Genomic DNA, 23,344 nt, shown 5'->3' with positions numbered 1-23,344 from the left:
AAGTTTAAATTTTAAAACTGTATTTATGGAGCCCATTATACAGAGTGAAGTAAGTCAGAAAGATAAAGACCAATACAGTATACTAACGCATATATATGAAATTTAGAATGATGGTAACGATAACCCTATATGCAAAACAGAAAAAGAGACACAGAAGTACAGAACAGACTTTTGGACTCTGTGGGAGAAGGCGAGGGTGGGATGTTTCGAGAGAACAGCATCGAAACATGTATATTATCAAGGGTGAAACAGATCACCAGGCCAGGTTGGATGCATGAGACAAGTGCTTGGGGCTGGTGCACTGGGAAGACCCAGAGGGATGGGATGGAGAGGGAGGCAGGTGGGGGGATCGGGATGAGGAACACATATAAATCCATGGCTGATTCATGTCAATGTATGGCAAAAACCACTACAATATTGTAAAGTAATTAGCCTCCAACTAATAAAAATAAATGGAAAAGATAAATAAAATTGTATTTATCCTTGTTCATAAACATTTTAACAAATGTTCAGTCATAATACATATTTTGTACTTTTTCAACTTTTGTTTAGCATTACTTAAAAATATTTTCCCATTCAACAGTCTATTAATTATTAAGATAGTTACAGCATAACCCCCCACTTTGCAAAACCAAAACAATTTACCATTAGCTTCTTTATGACCTGGTCTCTTTCTGTAAGCATGGCTTTTAATTCTGCAATCATCTGTACATCTTCTGGTTTTGATTCTCTCATTAGATATTTTTCTTCCATCTCTTCTAGTCTAAAAACAAGAAAACCTTTAGCTCATTGATATGAAGAAGACATTATTTTGTAATGCCTATATTTTTCAAATCAGTCCAGCTGAACACACAAAATTTACATAGTCAAACATTTTAGCTAAAACTTGTAAGCATCATGACATGACTACCTCAGGAGCTGCTGTGAGTTCATGGAACTCTGCTCAATGCTATGTGACAGCCTGGATGGGGAGGAGAGTTTAGGGGAGAATGAATATATGTTTAAGTATGGCTGAGTCCCTTCGCTGTTCTCCTGAAACTATCACAAGATTGTTAATTGGCTATACCCCAATACAAAATGAAAAGTGAAAAAATAGAGAGGTAGTGTTATTAAAGGCTCTTTAAGGGTAGATGGTGTTATTAGAGACTTTGTAGATTACTTTTGGAAGAATTCACTCATTTTTAAGTTATTCAAGTGTACATGGGAATAAGGTGAGGTATGTGCTGTAGAAGAAATAATATACTGAATAATACTAACCTAGCAATGCTGGCTTGATGCTGGACATGTAGGCTTACTACTGACAGAATTTACCACACATACAGTACTGTGTGATGACATAAGGTCTGGTAACATATATAAAAAGGACAAAAGATACAGACCAAAGGGCAACAAAAGCACACACAAATGACATCATTCTTTCCTGGGTTATGGGAAATGCAGCTTACAAATTCCATGTATCAGCTGGTACATATAAACCGGAAAAAAAATGGTTCACTGGATAAAAAGAAGAATTATATTTCCTTCTGGGCCTGTTCATCTGCCCTGGAGGAAATGAGAAGGTAACAGAACTAAATGTCACCAAAGATTCTAGAACAGAGGTCACTTTTATGAGCAGAGGTGCCACAGACCCTGCAGAGTCTAAGGATATAGGACAGGGCACAGTGAAGAGGATGCAAATAGAAACTGCTACCTTAGTCTGAGAAAAAAGCACTCTGAATTTTAGAATATTCAAATAATAAGAATACTTTAAAAACTTGTTTTCAAAATACAAAGAATAAACTTAACCTCAATAAAATTATAGTTAATGAAGATTCACAGAAAAATTTGTTCACTCAATATTGAGAAACTTCTAGACGATCTATCCTCTAGGATTTGATAAGCCATTCCCACCACCCCACACACCCAATACCAGAGGGGCACCAGAATCCGTGCAGTTTAGTACTTTCAGCCAACTCCACTAACTCAGCTCAAGCCAAAGACTTGGAGATAACATTTCTGGCTCCCTATCTAGCCCCATGGCTAAAGTTCTACCGTGGGAAGTAGGGAAGTATGAGGGGGAGAAATGTGGCGCTAGACAGCAACTATCTCAGGATCGGCTGGGACTCTGTCAGTCCAGTGTGAGGCAAGTTTCACTAACTTCACTTCTCTTCTGCTGTGACAAGTCACTGAGGTCATATACCTTAACCTTGCATTTTATCATGACGTGGCACTGTATTGGCAAAGGTTTATATATTTTACGGGCAATGGTTTTGAGAAGCTTGAGAAACGGAAAAAGGCATTTGTGTTTCACATCAGAGTAGCCACAAGGTGTCACTGGAGTACTTTATCAGTTAAAAGTAAGGCACAAGATTTTTGAGCTGTTTCCTGAGAATGAACAAAAATACCTGGTAATAAATGGTCGTTAAAAAAAAAAATCTTAATTTAAAGCCTTATTTTAATCCATTATAATGGTTGATCTTTTTGTACCAGTACAATGAGAAGTCAAGGTAAAGTGAGTCTAAAACAGTCAGTTAAGATCCCTGAACCACCTTTCTGCATAATAAAGGTCTCTGTACTTAAAATTCCAGTGTTATGTTTTTGTTTTAACATTCTTTACCTACAGAATTATCAGTTAATCTTCTCCACAAAATATCTTTACAGCACCAAATTTTTTTTTAAGATTCCTGGATATTAAATGGAAAAAATAATTGATTAAATTGAAGAAACATCCATATAAACACAAATGAGAAAGCATTAAAGGAGAGAACAAGTAATATGATGAAGATTTAATTTGCAAACGTGTTTCAAGAATTACTAGTCTTTCAAACTCCTGATGGGGGGAGTACACTTGGTACTCTTCTGATATTCACTCAAGTCAACACCCACCAACCTTTCCTCAGTTGCCCCACACAATTCTCTAAGCCACCTGCTTCCCAAAGACTAGGTGTGAACAACTAGTAATACAGGAGATGGTTTTTAGTTTGTTCTCCTTTAATCATTCGGATTATGAGGAGAAAAGTCTGTTTGGTTCTGTGTATCTTGACTGGCCTTCATAACGTATTTGCTTATTACACTGTTTCACAACTCTCAGGCAGGCCTTGGGCATCAGTGCTAGCCAGGATCTAATAATATTGTTGTATTTTCACAGAAACTATATAATTATAGCTTTGCTTCTATTTAGAATAATGAAAAATACTTTTCAGTAGTAATAATGGTTTAACTGCAGAGTTAAAAGTTTAACAGGAAAAGCTGATTAATAAAATGACTCAATTAAAAATATTAAGAAAATAGTATCATACGTGGAGGAAATGACCAAATTCCCAAAGGCTTTATAGGAAAGCTTAAAGCCTAGCAAACACTGCCTTGAGGGAACCACGCCAAGTACATGCAGCCTTTTACTCAAAATACAGATTCCCATTAGAAGTAACACAAAGAATGAACAGACAGAAGTACAGCATACAAAATTATTAATTAGGGTCACCAGGCATACATGCCCCCCCCTTTTTTTTTCGCTCTGAGAGTATATAGGTCAGTGTCTATGGTTCCTGGACAACAATAACCAAAAATGAATGCTTTTAAAAAGCTGCATAAAAATTTTCCAAGTTGATAGTCCTACGTTTTTAAAATAACTGACCAAAAAAAAAAAAATCAGTAAGTTGAGCTTTTAGAGCCAAACAACAATAGTCACGTATCTATTTTAGAATTTTAATTGTATAAGATGAAAGAACTCTATTATACCACCTTTCTTCTATAGCCTTAAGGAAAGGAAATAGAGTAATTCAAGGAGTATAACATTAAACTTTTCTTTTCACGTAAATTATAGGCACAGACTCAACCTTGTGACAAGAGAACAACCTACATCCTGACCTCACAAAGATTATGAAAATGACTTTATGGCAATTTAAAAATCAAACAACAATGAACTATTAGGGCATTATATTAAAAACTCAAGCAACTTTTAAAGAGTAAGTAATTCTAATGTGGTGGAGAACTTTTTTTAATTAGGGATTACTGATGCAGTGGTAAAGAATCTGCCTGCCTGTGCAGGAGAAGCAAGAAACAGGTTCAATCCCTGGGTCGGGAAGATCCCTGGAGGAGGAAATGGCAACCCACTCCAGTATTTTTGCCTGGAGAATCCCATGGACAGAAGAGCCTAGGGGGCTACAGTCCAAGGGGTCGCAAAGAGTCAGACGCAACTGAGCACAACAACACAGCACAAACCTACTTAAAGTCCAAGTGCAGAAGCAGTGACAGACTTTATTTTCTGGGCCCCAAAATCACTGCAGGTGGTGACTGCAGCCATGAAATTAAAAGACGCCTACTCCTTGGAAGAAAAGCTGAGCGCTGAAGAATTGATGCTTTTGAACTGTGGTGTTGGAGAAGCCTCTCAAGAGTCCCTTGGACTGTAAGGAGATCCAACCAGTCCATCCTAAAGGAAATCAGTCCTGAATATTCATTGGAAGGACTGATGCTGAAGCTGAGACTCCAGTACTTTGGCCACCTGATGCAAAGAACTGACTCATTTGAAAAGACCCTGATGCTGGGGAAGATTGAAGACAGGAGGAGAAGGGGACGACAGAGGATGAGATGGTTGGATGGCATCATCGACTCAATGGACATGAGTTTGAGTAAACTCCGGGAGTTGGTGATGGAAAGGGAGCCCTGGCGAGCTGTAGTCCATGGGGTCGCAAAGAGTGGGACACGATGAGCGACTGAACTGAACAGAAACTCAGTGTCCCCCCAAGAAGAAATTATCTTTTGGCTTCAGTACAGTGCTGCAGGGCTAAGTTGCTTCAGTAGTGTCCAACTCTTTGTGACCCCATGGACTGTAGCCTGCCCAACTCCTCTGTCTATGGAATTTTTTAGGCAAGAATACTGGAAAGGTTTGCCATGCCCTCCTCCAGGGGACTTTCCCGACCCAGGGATAGAATCTGTGTCTCTTATACGTCTCCTGCATTGGCAGGCGGGTTCTTTACCACTAGCGCCACCTGGGAAGCCCTCAGTACAGTGAGAAGTTAAGGTAAAATAACCTAAATCATCATCATCTCTGAGGCAAATCACCTTTTTTTGCATAATATAGATCTGCCATGACTCCAAGTTCTGTGTATATTTACATTTAGCACAAACACAATTCTTTAAAAATTAGCCCATTCTCTCATCTGTTTCTAAAACAAAAACCATGACATATTTCTTAGATACAATGTTTTTACTAAGACACTATAGCATTCAAAAAAAAAATGATTTCTATAGAATATCCAAAAACCTAAGAAGGCTTTAACACCCAGCACTAGAAAAGATTGCTGGTAATTATTCTGTAACAGATACAGAAATCTTATCATCATTTCTACAATGTTCCCCATTTCATTTCCCTGGAATCCAAACAAAGGCTTGGGACAGGAACAAAAACAAGAAATGTCCAGCTGCTTCAGCGGCCCCTCAGCTCCCAGTTGCAACCCTGCAGGTGGACGCACGTTCCTCTGGTCCCTCCACCACACCCACTGCCGAGGATCCACAGGGCTTTCCTGATTTTGAAGCTTTAAAGTCAGCATGTAGTTGACTAGGAACTTTAATAGGGTGCCCTTAGTTCTCTGAAACAGGCTGAAAGTAGTCCAAAAGTTGTCTCCCAGTTCCTTAAACCAAGATGGACCCTCCCTGCATTCCACCTCTGTCTAAATCCATTCAGCAGATCCTAGCAGGCTGCTTTTGAGGATATGCATCAGAAATATCCAACTGTCTAAAATTCTTCTTTTCAATATGGAAGCCACTAGCCCATATGTGGCTATTAACATTTATGTTAGTTAAAATTAAATGAAGTTAAAAATTCAGTTCCTTGGTTTTACCAGCCACTGTCTGAAGTGCTCAACAGCCTTTGTGGCTAGCATTTACTATATTGGACATTTTTGCTGTTACAGAAAAATGTGTTAGACGTTGCTGGTCTAAATACATTCGTATGTGTGTTTGTTTTTAACTAAATGAGTAGATACCTAAAACCAGAGGCTAATTTCATGATGATAGCAGGTGAAAAAAGAAATATGGTTGGTTTAGCATAGACCTACTTGAAGCAGAAAAAAATGGTAGATCTAGAAAATCAGATAAAATACTTGACTTATGAGTAATAATAATTCTTTGATTAAAACTGAATATTAAACTAAATTATTTACTATCTACTAAAAATTTATAATGTTCAAACCCTAAAAAACAGAATGAAGTAAAACGATATAACCTTTACTCTTTGTAAATTAACATTCCTAAGGAGATAGGACACACGGACAGACAGAGGTTATTATTACTGTGAGCATGTTTTTTCAGAGTATGAAGTGGGAGATTTTGCAGCCTCTGCCTGACAAATAACACAGAGGTCAGAGAAAGGGAAAGCCCAGCCCTAGGGTTTACTGTAACTTATTTCTGCAAAATGCCTGAGGATATAAGCTCTTCTACACAGCAGGTATCTGAGCTCTTAACAGCAGCTCAAAAGGATTTAAAAAGTATCTCTGGTAACCACAAACACCAAAAACCACTATGAGGAAATTACCTCATGAGTATCTACCATTTCAATGGTAACTTTATGAAGTAGTAAATATTATAGGGAATCCTCAAAATTTTTACTTGTAAAATATTCCCTGAGTGCCTACTGATGGGAAAATTCCGTGTAGGTCCATCAGAAAGAATACCTCACCTCCGAGGCCACTGAAGTAAATGCCAATGGCCGAGGTGGGGGATGCTGTTTTCCGTTTCAGCTATAGTGAAAGTGGGCATATATGGTACATATGTAACAATATTTACTATGAGACTTAGCTGGTTAAATGCAGGAAATGAGAGATGGTTGGAAGAAGGTAATAGGTAGGAATGACAGAGAAGGTTATTCTAGACCGTAGAGGACAACACAGGAGACTCTTAGAAGGAACTGACAGGGTCAGTGTGGCTGACACACAAGTAGCAGACAGGGAATACGGATGGCTGTGGGATGAGGCAGGAGAAGGCACGCCGGAGCCCAGAGTTTGACAGTAATGGAATTAAGTCACTATTTTGACTTTATCAAAGTATGTGGAAATACTTACATTTTTTAATGAAGGCTTTTTAACTGATTGGAAAAAGAGAGACTGAAGGTGAATAAACCATATGATGCAGCTCAGAGTAAATTATTTCTGAGATAACTTAAATTGGACCACAGTTTAGGCCACAGAGACGGAGTGAATGCCAGGTGCATTGGCTATAGAAGTTTATAAATAAGTGTAAAAAAGAGGATGAGTAAGTTTAAAAAAAAAATAAAAACAACAAAAACATAAACCAGTAATTAGAACTTTGGGTTTTAACTATATGGGAGCCACTATGTATAAGTAGTAATTTTGTGATATTTTATCTTTATTGATTTTTAAAATCATAAAACAATCAAATGTTTGTTGTAGGAATTCAAACAATGTGTCAACAGAGTAATACAAAATAAGATGGAAGTTTTTGCTCCTCTCCATTCCCAGTATCTCCTGATCTAGTTCTTACAAGGAATCACTACCATTAAGAGGCATATTTGTTTCTTTAAGATATTTTGGTATTTTTGCAAAATATGTATCATTAATATATATAGGATCATAATAATCCCACTGGTCACAATATGGATATCTTTTGAGTTTTCACCATGGCATGATAGTTCATGATCCCTGAGGATCATGTTCATGTCCCCCTGAGGGACAGTCTTTGGACAAGTATTGTCCTAGTACAATTGTAGCAGCAGCAGCTGATTAAACATATTCATTCAACTGCCTTCTTCTAATTAAATAATATATTGCAATTACCATCTGTAATATGACATTAAGTTTTCTTTTTAAAATATCAATTTGATTCAAGACTAGCTAACCTGAGGTGAGACACAGTGATCCTCAGTTTATTTATTCTCCACATGTGAATTGTCTTTAACATAAGGTGACTTACGACACTTGTAAAGCTGCATTTACTTCCTTGAGTAGCTCGTTAGTCTTATTAAAATCTGCCCGCATGATATTTTTCTCTCTGAGGTGGTCTGCTGTCATGACATCCAGCTCTTTTTCAAGTCTCTTGTTTAAATCTTGTTCATGCAACCTGTTTAATTTATTTTTAGTTAAGAGAATGTTATTCTGAAGTCAAGCTTTCAAAACTTTCTATATTCTACCAGATTTGAAATGGTTTTTAGGTATAATATACAGAAAATTAGAAAATCATTGGTAACAGTCTAAAGTACTTACTTTGCTCTAATCTTCTAGCTTGTTAAAGTTGTCTCCTTTAATGCTTTTTTAAATAACATTTTTAAAAGTTTTAGTTACTTATATATAATTTGAAAAGTTAGTAAATGCATATACATCATTCAGAATATAAACATTTCTTCTACAGTCAAATGATAACATAGTCAACAAAGTAAAAACTGGTCTTCAGTATCTTACTGGAAGGCTATCTAGTCATAAAAATAGGCATGTATTGTTAAATACCATTGCAATAGTCTTTCAGGTAACACTGCAAATTCCTTCTGCAGTAATTAATGGCATACCTCATCTGTTGGTTGGATTCACTTCGTATTCTGAGAATTTCTTTTCCCTTAAATTCCAGTTCTTTGGTTAGGGCATTTATATTTTCATGAAGGTGCTGTACCTCCTTATCCAAGTCTGAGATGTGATGCTCTCTGTGTCTTACTTCATCTTGTAGATCTGTTATTCTGCACATGTGCTCCTTACTCTGGAAAATAAATAGTTCTGAAAAGTTTTCTACCTATTCACTTTCTCTGTTTAAGAGGAAGAAAATGACATACTGGAATGTCAAATGTAATAAATCTGACATTGCTTCAAAAGCAAACTGCTGAAACCAGGAAACCTCTATTCTCGTATATATAAAAAAGTGTTTATATGGATTCAGCTTCAGTAATTTCAGGCCACAGGGGACTCGAAAGACCATATAAGCACATCTCCCTCATTTTACTGATTAAGAAAACAATACCAAAGAGAGATTTGTCCAAAGATGACTTATAATCAGTGGCAGAGCTGAGACTAGAATCATTGTTCTAGTAAAATGCTAGTACCATTGTTCTTTAATTTAAAAAGGACCAGCCTCTAATAAAGGCCATCCCCAAACACACACATCCTGTTGCTTAGAAGACTTAATCTGCTTCATGCTGGTCAAGCAGTTATCTTGTCTGACAGATAAACTCCCTTCCATCTTCCTAGAAGTCACTGCTTTTGGCAAATTCTGCAGATCTAGACATGGTCAATTCCAGCAGCAGTCTAGCTGAAGAGAATAGAACTTACCTCCACGGGTGTAAGGTAGTTCATTTAAAGCTTTCTAGTAATGAAGAAAAATTTGAGCTGATCATTTAACATATTTGAAGAACAAAGTGAAAGTCATTAGTAATAAACTGATAAAAAGTGGCCTTCATTGTACTATGCCTAGAAATCCATTTCATCCAGACATATATTCAGGATACAAACTATCTAGTTAAAGACAGTATTTATGAGAAAAATTTAAAGTGTGAACAGTAGCTGTGCTAGTGATATGGAAATACAAATTATCTTCCTTCTTCCTGAGGACCTGCTACTTCTACGGCTGTGCTATCTGATATGGCTATTTGTATTCAAGTTTAAATTAACTGAAATAAATTAAATAAATTAATAAAAACTAATTAAAAAATCAGGTCCTTGGTTACACTAGACATGTTTGGCTAGTGACTACCTTAGGACAGATATATTAAAACAACAGGTCCTTCATCATGAAAAGTTCCACTGGACACTGCTGTCTTATAGTATTCTGTTTTCACTCTTTGTATTATTCACATTTCATTGTTCACTCAAAATGCAAATAAAATTCAAAATATTCAATTGAAAGGTCATGAAATAAACTGACCATTATACTAAAGTCAAATTACCTATTTCTCTTTAAAAATAACTCTTTAATTAGACAGTAAATAATTACTACTGAAATACTAGTTATTACAAAATGATTTTCATAAAATTGTGAACATTTTCAAATCTGTTCACATTTAAGAAGTCATCACAGAACACAATGCTCTTTTACCTGTCTTCTGCTGATGTCTATGCTTCGCTCTAATTCCATTTTAGCAGCTGCCAATTCTTGATGATGATTATGCCTTAACAAATCAATTGCAGCTGCATGTTGCTGGTTTAGTTCGGAGCGTAAGGAAGCTGGTATCAAAGGGAAAAAAGAGATTTAGTGTATTTTAAAAATATTAGTATTTTAGATAAAAATTATAAAAGTTACAAAGTATTTACAAAGTATTATTTTTTAAAATTAGGACACATATATTTCCATTAAAATACCATAGAATTGTGTATGCCTCTTAGACTACTACAGACTATCATAAAGTATCAATTCAGCTGCTCAAATGAATCAAGGTATTTCTGTATAGGCTTTCAGTTTGCAAGCAAGGTGCTAACGGAAAGGAAATTTTTAAAACTCTTCTCACTCACTAGTAGAATATAAATTTAGAGTTGAATAGTACTATAACATATATTTAGGAGGGAACTTCCCAGCCAGTTAAGACTTCTTCCACAAAATCACTCAATGATGTTAAGCACTATCTGGTAAATGTTCCTGGTGATTTGGAAGTCATCATTTTTATCTGAATTTGAGATTATTTCATAAAATCCACACATACTGAATGCCAGGTACTATACGAGGGGAGAATAAGATATAACTTTGTTTTTATAACTGCACAGGCTAGAGGGAAAAACATCATGTCAAGGAGTTACGTGGGGTATCAGAGATGAACACGGTTTATAATGAGAGCAGGGTATTGTCCAAGAACCCAGATTTCCTAGGAGAGGGAAACGGGGTAGGATCACAAAGGAATTGTCACAGTAATGCAGGCTAACATATGCAAAAGCAGAAAGAACCTGGTCTATCAGACAAACTATAAAAAGTTTGGTGTGGCAAGTGCCCACAGAGCAAGCAGTCATTTGGACAGACAACAGAGCCCAGTTCTGAGAAAGCTTTTTAACACAAATGCTTTCCACTGCATGTTCTGATTCACGGTCCTCAAACTAAGATACTGAAAATGCGTGGACGTATGACATCTTCTGAAACATGAATTTGATCTGAAGATTTCTGGAAAAGTCACTGTTTTTATATTAATACTGAAGATATGAGTAAAATACAAATTACAAATTTCAAAGCTAAAACATGAGATTTCAAAGAAATGCTATGTTTCTTAGAAAACAAATTTATGGTTACCAGTGGGAGGGATAGTTAGGGAGTTTGGGATGGACACGTACACACTGCTATATTTAAAATGGATAACGAACAAGGACCTACTGTATAGCACAGGAAACTCTGCTCAATGTTATGTGGCAGCCTGGATGGGAGGGGAGTTTGGGGGAGAATGGATACTTGTATATGTATGGCTTAAGCCCTTTGTTCTCCACTTGAAACTATCACAATATTGTTAATTGGCTATACCCCAATATAAACTAAAAAGTTTGTTAAAAAAAAAAATGCTGTGCTTGTAGCAAGTCAATTTAGGCTCCTCCCAAGAACCTCATAAGTTGTTTCCCCTGGTGCTGGGCTGCTTCAGGACTTGAGGAAGGACACAAGAAATCACTGAAGGATTAAAGTCACATGGTGAGACTTGAGTTTAGCAAAAATTAACCCAACTGGAGTCTGGAGAATGGACTGTAGAAGAGAGATCAGCAAGAAGGCTGTGGCAATAATTCAGGTGAGAAATGGTACAACCATGAATCAAGTGTGGCAGAAGGATGAAAGAAGAGGAAACAGATACAGAGAATATTTAAGAGGAGGATCTAACAGGATATGGAAGCAAAAGAAAAAAGGTTGAAGGCACCTCCCAGATTCATAGTTTTAGCAACTCAGTAAACAGTGATACCATAAATTCAAGTGGAAACTTTAGAAACGGAAACATATTTTAGAAGTGAGGGAGATGGTGAGCTAATATTTTAAAACACAGAGTGTGAATTAGAATATCTAACAGTCTAAAAAGTTGTAAAAAGTGTAAGTCTAATTCACAAGGAAAGTAGTTTGGTCTAGAAATACATATTTGGAGTCACAGCACAATAGATGGTCACTGAAGCCACAGATGGGTGTAAAAACAGAAATAGTTAAACTGGAAAAGAAGATACACAAATGGTAAATGAGCATGTGGAAAAAATGCTCAGTACCTTTAGCTATTAGGGAAATGCAAAGTAAAATTCACAGTGAGATATCACTACACTCCTACCAGAATGGCTAAAATACAAAATAATGACACATCAAATGCTGGTGAGGATGTGAAGAAACTCGATCCCCATCATTGCTGGTGGGGATATAAAATGGTATAACCAGTCTGGAAAACAGGCAGTTTCTTAACAAACTAAACATATGATTATCATACGACCAACTCCTGCCTACATTTGCACAAGAACTCCTGCAACTCAGCTCCTGCCTAAATTTGCACAAAACACATGGATGTCCTTCAGTGGGTGAAGACAACAAATATGAGAAGTCAATAGTCATGGGGACAACTACTGATACATATAACAACCTGAATGAACCTGCAGAGAATTATGCTGAGTGGAAAAAAGCCAATATCAAAAGGTTACATATTGTACAATTCCACTTACAATGTTCTTAAAATGACAACATTAAAGAAATGCAGAAGAGATGAATGGTTGCCAGAAATTAAAGATGGGGAGGGAGTAGAGTACCTGTGGCTATATACAGGCAGTAGGGATCGCATGTGATGGGAATGTTGTGTCTTCTGTGTCAACATCCTGGCTGTGACATGCACTTTAGTTTTGAAAATGTTACCTTTGGGGGAAGCTGGGTAAAGCATTCAGAGGATCTCACCCTTCTATTTCTTATGAAAGTGAAAGTGTTAGTCGCTCGGTTGTGTCCGACTCGTTGCAACTCCATGGACTGTAGCCCACCAGGCTCCTCTGTCCATGGGATTCTCCAGGCAGGAATACTGGAGCAGATTGCCATTTCCTTCTCGAGGCTATCTTCCCAATCCAGGGGTCAAACCCAGGTCTCCTGCATTGCAGGTAGATTCTTTACCATCTGAGCCATCAGGGAAGCCCACATGTGAATATATAGCCTCTTGTGAATCATCTCAAAATAAAAAGTTTGTGTGCGTGCTAAGATATGTCCATTGTGTTTGACCCTTTGCGACCCTATGGACTGCAGCCCGCCCGGCTCCTCTGTCCATGGGATTCTCCAGGCAAGAATACTGGAGTGGGTTGTCATGCCCTCCTCCAGGGGATCTTCCTGACCCAGGGATCAAACCTGCGGCTCCTCTGGCTCCTGCCTTGCAGGCAGATTCGTTACCACTGAACCACTAGGTATGCCCACATGTGATTCTACAATTATCTCAAAATAAAAAGTTTAAGAAATCACAAGAAGTCCTATTGTCAACAAAGACATATTTAAATCATGTTTCAGTGGACAAGGGTTCCAACACTTGGCCCATCTTCACCTCTCCTCAGGAAGAGGAGAGAGCTATAACGACCTGGCCTAGAACTCCCAGCAATAGTAGAGATGATGAAATGGGTCAACTGGTTTTCCCTTTGAGGCCCCAAATATTCACAACTTTGGTCTCCTTTTTTCTCAATTCTTACTTTGAAAAGAATGTTCCACTGAAGCGTGACAAAAGACATGAAAAACATCAGGAGAATTTGGTCAAAAAAAAAAAAAAAAAAAAAACCAAGGAAAATAAAATGACAGGAATAAAAAGTTATTGAATGACATTAAAAACAAACAAAAAACCCTTTAAATACATTTCAGTTTTTTACCAAACTCAATTATCTTCTATAGAAATGGTAATGATTTTAACACCTCAAAGATAAAAATCCTATTTAATACAACCTCTATAAATACCCATACAAAAAGTCAGACCGAAACATGACTTTTCCCATTGAAACAAAATCCTAAAGTGGGGGAAGAAAACCCAATATGATGATACAGCCTAAAGACATGTGGGTCCATGCTTATCTATTCCTTTCAGTCACTTGCTAGTGGGAAGTCTGAATGTCACGGACTAACTCCAGTTAGTCTCTTAACGACAAATGGAAGCACCGCTGTGTGTTGCTTATACAGCCAAAGTACAGAGAACGTTGAGGGAACCTCACTTTACCATTTGTGTTCTATCCATTCTACTCCACCAACAGTTGCTCCTTCATCCAGTAACTTCAAATAAGATACGAACAACACTCGGATAGTCATTTCGAGGTTTCAAAAATTAAGAGTACAGTTTTGTACTTATTGTACTTTTTGTACTTATTGTACTTTTTTGTACTTATAAGTACTTTTTGTACTTATTGAATTTCAAGTTAGAAGGATGTAAAAATAAATATGATAGGATTATAATCATTTCAAACTACCAAGCATAGCCTTTCCTTCATCTTCTAATTCAAACCGAAGTGTCTGAAGTTCCTGTTCCATTTCTATCCGGAAGCCCTCCATTGATTCCCTGTGTGCATCTTTTAATGATTGAAGCTCTGCGGAATGTTTCTGTTGTAAATGACTTTCAAGAGCCTAGAATGAGAGAAACATACTCAAATTATTATGCTAGACTACAGGAAGGGAAACGCAAACAAAATAGAAAAAATACTAAAACTCATTTATTATTTAAGGAAAACACGTCTCTAATTCATTTCAAGAAAACTAGATATAAGATCATCACTAGAAAATAAACTAGTAGGCTCACTTTAGGAGCATAAACATCATGAATCAGAGTCAATATATAATGTTTGTATTGAGATACAGACCCTTTACCTAGGGCAGTTTCCAAATAAAGCTATTTTCTTAAACTGCTAAGGAGATGTAAACCACCAAAAATTAACAAATAATTCTCCTGTGTGCACAAACTTAGACTCAGGGAAGAGGTGGAGGAGGGCAGATCAGGAAAGATCTCCTGATTAGGAAAAGAGAGGAGGGCTTTTACAACTCCAACCTTAAAAAGTGTTTGTAGCGTTTTCCTACAGTCATCCTTTCTTTGTTCCTGCATTTATGAACAGAAGCAAAAGCTCTGAGAGGATGTAGCTGGAAAACTGAACTGAAGCCTTTCATGTGGTTAGTTTTAAAAGCCTAGCCAGAGGAACAGACTACATATATGTGGCCAAGACGGAGAGAAGATATATGGCCACAAGAGTGTAAAACAAAGCTCACGGTACTTCAAGTGTAGAGACTGCACTGTGCCAGGAAGGGCTCTTACCGTAATCTACAAAGGTTTCCGAGAAAGCAATCGCATTGTAAGCAGGGCTGTGTCTCTTCAGTCACTACTCTAAAATGCTGCTTTTAAAAATTATTATTTGACTACTTATATTCTTTCTGAAACATAAAGTATAGGTTCCTTTAAATATAGGTAAAATAAAGGACTTTGAGTACAGACAACAGGACTTAGGGTTAGCTTGGCTACCTAATGACAGACAATAAAATTGCCGGTTCTGATTTCTTCTGAAAAATGATTACAGTTCTGAAAAGACTGTATGTATAAAATTGAAGTACTCATATGTAAGCTTATGTGTTATCATAATTCGCAAATGGAATTCAATGAATAAAGTATTTAGCAATGCTAAGGTTGAATTATTAACCAAATGAACTCCCTTGGTTTTTTTGGACAAGATCAATAGATTAAACTTACTGTACAGGCAAATTAGTTGTTTTTAAGAGTTGTTTACAAGAGTATGACATTTTTGTTTTAACAATTTTTAAATAACATACCATTTCTTAAAATAGTGTCTATACCCAAATAAAGGATTAAAATGTGTATATGTACTAACAGTATGGATGGTAAACACTATTATTAGTAACTTTTTCTATCACATCTTTATCTTAATTATCTATAAGGTCCTTAAAAGAAATTGAGAAATACAGTGTTAAGAAATGAACTATATTAAAACTAATCACACTAAGACTATGTCCAACTAACATTTTAACACAGAACTAAATAATGGATATGTGGAGATTCTGGCATATAATAAAACCAATAATGTATCTTTTCTGAGTGATCACCAAAGAGTGATACAAACAATATACAGGGAATTATACTATTTTTAAATGTCTCCAATTTCATTTCATTGTGAGTTCTGTACATAAGAAAAAGCATGAGGGGAAAAAATGGAGATAAAAACTTTAAATGTTTTGGGCACATGTATCTTTTGTAGATCTAGACTAAAAGAAAAAAATTATAAATTGGATGAAAGACTAAGTTCAAGACCAGTATTAAGAGATTACAGTGGTTATAGTAATGACTAAATTTATGTAATCACTGCTAACACATGACAAACCAGAGCATTAGTCTCATCATGACCTTGGCCTTATCATGGGAAACAGAAATAACAAATATCTGCTACAGTGTACAATTAAAGTGAAACTGAAAGTCACTCAGTCGTGTCTGACTCTTTGCAATCCCATGGACTATACAGTCCATGGAATTCTCCAGGTCAGGATACTGGAGTGGGTAGCCTTTCCCTTCTCCAGAGGATCTTCCCAACCCAGGGATTGAACCTAGGTCTCCCGCATTGCAGGTGGATTCTTTACCAGCTGAGCCACAAAGGAAGCCCAAGAATACTGGAGCAGGTAGCCTATCCCTTCTCCAGCAGATCTTCCTGACCCAGGAATCGAACCGGGGCTTCCTGAATTGCAGGCAGATTCTTCACCAACTGAGCTATCAGGGAAGCCCTACAGTGTACAATTAGTGTATGTGTTTAATCACTGTGACCCCTACAAGAAGTCATAGCCTAGAAAACACACTGAAATAAAGCAATACATAATTTTTTGGAGCAAAAAATGAATTCTTTAGAATCGTAAGGTTAACAGTGATCAGGCTGTTGGGTTACATCTGAATGTATGTCACCTAAAACTTACTCTCTGCTCCTTTTCCTTTTCTTCTTCCATGGTTTGAAATGCAAGGACGTGTGCTTCTTTTAAAGATTTATGTCTCTGCTGATGCTGCTCCTCTAACTCTTCGAGCTCTTGTGTAAGTCGCTGTCGCTCCTGTGTAAACTGGGCTTGCAGTTGCTGCAGAGAGGTCTGAGACTGGGAAAGCTGCATCTCCAGATTCTGTTTCAGGAGGGAAATCTGTGCCACGGGAGGGTACACAAGGAGGAATAAAATACAAGGCCTATTTCACACAGTGCCTATTTAAGGGGAAAAGGCATTTTGAAGATATTAACAACTGCAAAATAACTGCCTTAAAGTGCCCACTTAAAATGTTTTATAATATATCCTAGATAGCTAATCTTTAGGTATTACCACTTTTATTCTGTTTTCAGTGCATGTGCGGTCATGTCCGAGTCTGCAACCTCACGGACTGTAGCCCATCAGGCTCCTCTGTCCATGGGATTCTCCAGGCAAGAATACTGGAGTGGGATGCCGTGCCTCCTCAGGCGATCTTCCAGCCCCAGGGATTGAACCCGCATTTCCTGTGACTCCTGCATTGCAGGCAGATTCTTCACTGCTGAGCCACAGGACTGTTTAAGGCTGTGGGCTCTGAGTCAAAATCTTAGCTCTGCCACTTGCTTCGGTCAACACCTCACCAGGCCATGTGAGAGAAAAGAGCATTTCTACACACAGTTTACTCAGAATAGTTCCTGCCACATACAAAGATTAACTGCTCAATGAAAGCCAGCTAAGATTATGTGAGGATTAAAGAAGTACTCTTTAAACAGTTTATCAATTTAGAATTCTCGTGTAAAAAACGTTTTTATTTTTGAATTTTGATTTAATTCAAAAAGATTTGCAAAACTTCAAGCTTTTTAAAAATCACAAACCTCTCACAATCTTCTAGTTACAGCCTTGTAATAATGACAGGTACTTTTCTTTCACTATGGAGAACTTATTTGTTCCTCCTATTGAAAATATCACCCTTAATACATCTGCACTGCCTCTGCATGTTTTAAAATACTTAATTTAAAACCTTTATTAACCAACAGAAGCACAAAATATGTATAAGCATCTGTATATATGTGTGTGTATCCACATATACATTTGTTGAAACCATCTTATTTGATCTATTTCTCTTCTCATGTAACGAAACTGTAAACTTGAAACTAGACGACTCAATCATATTCTACAAGTCTGAGGCTAACGGGAACTTAAGGAAACCAGATAAAAAGTTGTCAAATGTATCCCATTAAATAATAAGATGCTGTGTTTACATGTAGGTAAAACTGTTTCTGTGGCCAAGAAAGCTAATGGAAAGAAAAGACTTTAAAGTGACTTTCTGTAAATAAGAAAAAACTTTCTTTTGATTGATGGAAGGCAGACATAGGCTGCCTCACATGTCTTACCATGAAGGTACGTGAGAAAGAAAATGATAGGCTGAAGGATCACCAGCAATGCAAACTGAGAAAGAAAAATAAGAAAGAATGAACTGGAAGACAGGAGAGGGCAGAGGCCAGCAGCAGGAAACAGGCACAGACTGTACTGAGCTTTGGGTAGATGACAGCCGTCTGGAAGGGTCTGGGGCAAGGGCAAGGTTATACGTCAGGATCAGAAGTAAAGGTGAGCACGTGCAGAGGGTCAAGTAGCGACGAGAAATGATGCTACTGATATACGTTCAATCTGTCTTAACATATTTCCAAAGAAGTGACTTTACCTATTGAAAGTTATATGAATTCTACTCACTAATTTCCACATAAGCCTAAGATTTCAGAGGTTATTTCCATGTTTGGAGTCATGGTGAACTGCAACACCCTGACCCCAGGTAACGCAACTCCTCACACCTCTAAATGGCAGGAGCACTGACGAGTCACAGCTCAAACAAACCTGCGCGTGTAAAACTGCAGGAGAAAGGCGCAGCAACAGCTAAGCCTTCCTTGTGTGAGCTGGGGGGCCAAACAAACCAGGTCATGTGATTTCTCACCATTTGTGCAAAGAAAATCAGGATGAAATGAGTACTAAAGACAACCTCCAAAGAAAAAAGAATCAAAACAGCGTAAAAGGTAATAAAAATGTGTATTTGTGAACCCTGATGTGTAAAGTGGTAGAGTTAGCTGGTTCTTGAAATAAGACAAGGATCCTACCCACTCTCTTCCCAAGTTCAACCCTAGTCCCAGACCCAGAATAGGGACCCACGTGACTGCCTTGTTCCTGGTGACAACTTACTAGAACATATATGGGAACGTTAGGGAAAGACTACATTACATAAAGAATAGTGACTGATCCTATCAAAGCTATTATTGGGCCCCTGGCCAAGTGAGGATGAATTTACCCAGTGAACAAGCTGCTCACCAAGCCATCTGCCCTGGTATGCATCCAAGTCCTCTCAAAGAAAAGTGGCATAGCGTTCTGATTTGTACACAGGCACCACATGGGCTAGTGGGGGCCCTGGATCCTGTCCTCCAGTTAAGGGTGCACTTAGGTTAGTAAGAAGCCAATCAGTTCACAGCAGTGTAGCTTTTTTTTTTTCTGAACTATCTATTTCCAAAGGTCACTGTATCAAGAAGAGCTCCCATAGGTTAATTTGACTATAATTTGACTCACACTTGAACCAATTAAGGATGAAATTTATAAAGAAGTACAACATTTAAAATTAATGAATACCAGTTTTGTAACAGTTATACATTTAAAATCTTAGCACACTTTTTAAACCTCTCCAGCGTAAATACTTTAAATCATAATATACTTTACCTTGAAAGAACTCCAAAGTAATATTTTTAATTTTAGGATATATGATTAATCTTTATATTTAAGCAAATATAAAGTATATGCAAAAAGACATTATCATGCAATTTAGTCCTCAAGTATACTTATACACTTTATATTCTTAATTTTGAAAGCATATGAAAATAATATTAAGGCTATCTAAAAATCTTTGGAGTCATGCTCAAAACAGTAACATTATTTGTAAGCAGGAAGCCTTTATCATGCAATGCAGCATCAAAACTTATTTTGCTCTTTTTAAAAATTAAATTAGTAGATGGCATTAAAGTTCCAGCCTTTATTCAGCATGAAAATTACATGGCACTTTTAAAGACAGAAATAATGAGCAAAGCAATGTAAAATGAGCTGTTTTATAGCTATAACTTAAACAGCAGAGTTTAGTACACTTTATGGAAATAAATACTAATATAAAACTTCATTAATTAAAAAAAAGACTTTGCATTAAATAGTCTAGGTAACTTAGATCAATACTCTGATAACAGTATTACAGAAAGGCAATTGTTGAATAAATGAGAAGCAGTACTAGTTGCTTCAAATTATTTTCAAATTATGAAGTATATGGTATAAATTTTTACACGTTTGTTGTAATTTTAAATCTTAAAGCTTTTTATTTTGCTGATTTTAAATGAACCAAAGAGAATATTTTAGAAAAAATTTTCATCCTAATTAAATAATTCCCACCACAGCAGTTTATATATGAATTAAGTCACATTCTACTAATCAGGAGGTACCAGATACTTTGCAAATAATTTTAAAAGCCAAACTTCACTGTCAGTAATTGCTACCTTCTGATCTCTACCATTTACAATACTATCTTTTTTAAAATAAGGCTGTACAAATTTCAAAAAGACAAGATTAAAGACATATAGATATATTTTTCTGAAGAAGGGGAAGCTTTACCTCTTTCCAACAGGGCGGTTTCACAAAGATTCTGTACCTCTGCAATGGTGTTTGTGGAAATCCCTCAAAACAGAAACTGAAATATCACATCTGAGGTACTGGATATGATAGGATGTCAACACGAGACATGTCATTCACTATGTACGCCCTACTTACAACCTTTGGTTTTTGATGCACTCTAGTTTTCTTTACCCCTAACAAAAATCTTATCACAGAAATCAAAGAATACAGAAAATATACAAATAGTTTATCCTCAAAACAAAGCATAACCTGAGATAGTAAATGTAATCTGTGGTTCTCAAACCTGGCTGTATATCGGAATCATTTCTGTAAATTTTAATAAATGTACTTGTCCAGTCACTGACCCTTGGCTATTCTGATTAAATAGGTCTGGAATTGAGCCCAGACCACCTAACATAATTTCTAACTACCAAAGTAATGTGTTCGTTGTGAAAAAAAATTTCTTTAATAAAGGAGTTTATAAAATGAAAGGGCAAGTATCCTTCCTTCCCTTTCCTCACCAAATTCCAATCTCTAAGGGTAATCAGTTCTAACATTTTGGTATCTCCCAAGACTCCTTTTTTTTTTTTTTTTGCATTTGCATGTGTCTATATTTATTTATAAATGACAACAGTCTGGAAGAAAGTGCACCAAATTGTTAACAGTGTTTTATTTTAGGCACATGTCTCCCAAGACTCTTATGACTTATCTCTTTCTTAATTTCCTGTTTTGTTTTCTTTTGCTTTTTTTAAACTACGTTATGCGTAAATGGGTGGATGGATGACTTTCACCATGTAGAGTGTACATCTGGCATGATATGACAAAAATTACTTGGGGGCCCCAGGGCACACCTCAAGAGACCAGAGCTTAATGTCCAAAGTAGTTGAAACAGAGACCCATGGGGCTGCTGTTGGAACAGACATTCCCTATGTCTTAAACAGAGAAATAAACATCAACTTCCTTCATGAAACCATGAGGGTGTCAAGATCCGCAGGTGTTGCTATGGTTTTTCAAACATTCAACTATATGTAGCTCCCTTCAAGCTGAGTATACTCATGGATTTACTTAATGATGGTCAATGATTTCTCCACCAGGGAGGCCAACAAGTTTGGTTTTAGAGGTTTGTTTTTCCTCTCATGGGGGCATTTCTAGGGTATACAATCCATGACATGTAGGAATGCCCCATTCTTTTCAAAGACTACAGATAATGCAAATGGGCAGGCACCATTTCGTCCTTCCCAAATGCCCATCTCCCCCTTTTTCTTTCTTCACAGAGAGTTGAACTCTTGAGTTTGTTCAGGAACTGAATGAAAATCCCAATCTTCAAGAATGCAGGCCCCTCTCCCAGCACCAAGGAGTGAATTAAAACTGGGATAAGAAAGTCACAGTAACCTAACTCTAAGGTCCTATCATTCCGTCTTAGTTAATAAGCTAAAAGGAAGTATGTGGAGAATTTGGAGGAGGGGGAGAGACTTTATTTCCTGATTTAAACACTGCTAATGGAGAGTCTCCTGTGTTAGCATAGTTGTTCAAGAACGTGAAAGCTGGAGCTGTAGCAGCCATGCTGTAACCGTGACACGACCAACCTGAAGCCCCAAGGCTAACACACTGAACACGGCAAAACAGAAGTACAGAAAGAACCTGGGCGCTTCATTAAGTATACTGACGGCATGAGCCACTGTTAACTGGGTGTTCTGCTGCTTAAAGCCAGATTTCTCCTAGTAGACATCATTCAAAGTACAAATACACTATAACTGCTTTAATCCTTTCTGATGGAAATTCAGATCATCTCACCTGATTTTGCTATTACAAATACTGTACCAAAACACTCCAAAATAAATGGTCTGAACACATGCTCATGTGAGTCTATCAGAAGGGTGAATCTCTCTCTCTCTCTGAAGTTTCACAGATGACTTTAATGCAGTCATAGTTGAGAAGCACTGCTCTGGAGTTCATAAAACTAAGACTCTGGCTGCTTCTTTAATGAGAATCTTAAAGCAATGTCCAGAGAAGTCTTTGAAGCTCTGGTCTTTTACTTGTCCTCTGCTCTCAGTTCATTTTATGAGATCAAGGAGGAAAACAACCTATCTTCTTTAAGTAATATTACCTATGGCCTTTTCTCCTAGTTTTGGTCAATTTATCAAGATACTGGTGAACAATTTATCTAGTGATTCTGTGTGTTTTTGAAAAAGGCTGTCATATAGATTACGATTTTTTAAAAATGACTTGCTTTCCAGGGTAGAGGCTTTGTGTAAGAGGGTTCATTCATTTTTTGTGAAAACAAGAAAAATTAGTAAGAAAAAACAATTTGAAAAATAGGATGTTTAAGGACAATTTCATTTTTCAATAAATTATAGGTGTGGAGTTGTAGAATTGTGTTGAGCCAGAATACTTGTTAATTTTGACAAGAAAGGTCAACATAAATTATTAGAAAGTCTAAACCACATGATATTAATATTCAGTTCAATACTTTCAAATATATAAAGCAACATTAAAAACATCTACATAGGCCCAGTAGAGGACAGCAGAATAATTTATTACTATGTTAACAATTTATATAAATGCTCATGTAAAACATTTGAAACTGTTTGAATATTTTAATTCTTTCTATCATTTTTCCTTTTTAACCTCTAATTTGCTATTTTTAAAGGGCCTGGCTAAGAAAAGTCAACTTAAGCTTCTGAAATTATGACCATTCAGGAAAATACTGAATCATCCATAATTTTCTGGTATTTTCTAAGAAGACCTATAAACTGAGTTTATTGATTGAGAACCACAGTAATGCCTACTTAATGTCCTTTAGATAGTTTTGGAATATTTCCAGTCATCCTCTGTC

The 23,344-nt window shown here is 36.8% G+C and overlaps 1 protein-coding gene across 8 annotated transcripts in view; it reads right to left on the bottom strand.

Moving 5' to 3' along the window:
- The window catches only part of FAM184A (family with sequence similarity 184 member A), a 120,276-nt gene that overhangs the window by 7,537 nt on the left and 89,395 nt on the right, over positions 1–23,344 (bottom strand). For 5 of the 8 annotated variants that reach the window (XM_043890360.1, XM_043890361.1, XM_043890358.1 and 2 more), the window contains 6 exons: positions 16,810–17,022; positions 14,322–14,475; positions 10,009–10,136; positions 8,495–8,679; positions 7,906–8,052; positions 646–763 (listed from right to left, as the gene is read on the bottom strand). In XM_043890360.1, the coding sequence (XP_043746295.1) occupies positions 646–763; positions 7,906–8,052; positions 8,495–8,679; positions 10,009–10,136; positions 14,322–14,475; positions 16,810–17,022 (945 nt within the window). The remainder of the gene's footprint in view (positions 1–645; positions 764–7,905; positions 8,053–8,494; positions 8,680–10,008; positions 10,137–14,321; positions 14,476–16,809; positions 17,023–23,344) is intronic. The other 3 variants (XM_043890362.1, XM_043890363.1, XM_043890364.1) reach the window with 1 other exon arrangement.

Source organism: Cervus elaphus, chromosome 28, assembly GCF_910594005.1.
Source record: "Cervus elaphus chromosome 28, mCerEla1.1, whole genome shotgun sequence".
NCBI lineage: Eukaryota > Metazoa > Chordata > Mammalia > Artiodactyla > Cervidae > Cervus > Cervus elaphus.
This window is presented reverse-complemented; position numbering and strand designations above follow the sequence as displayed.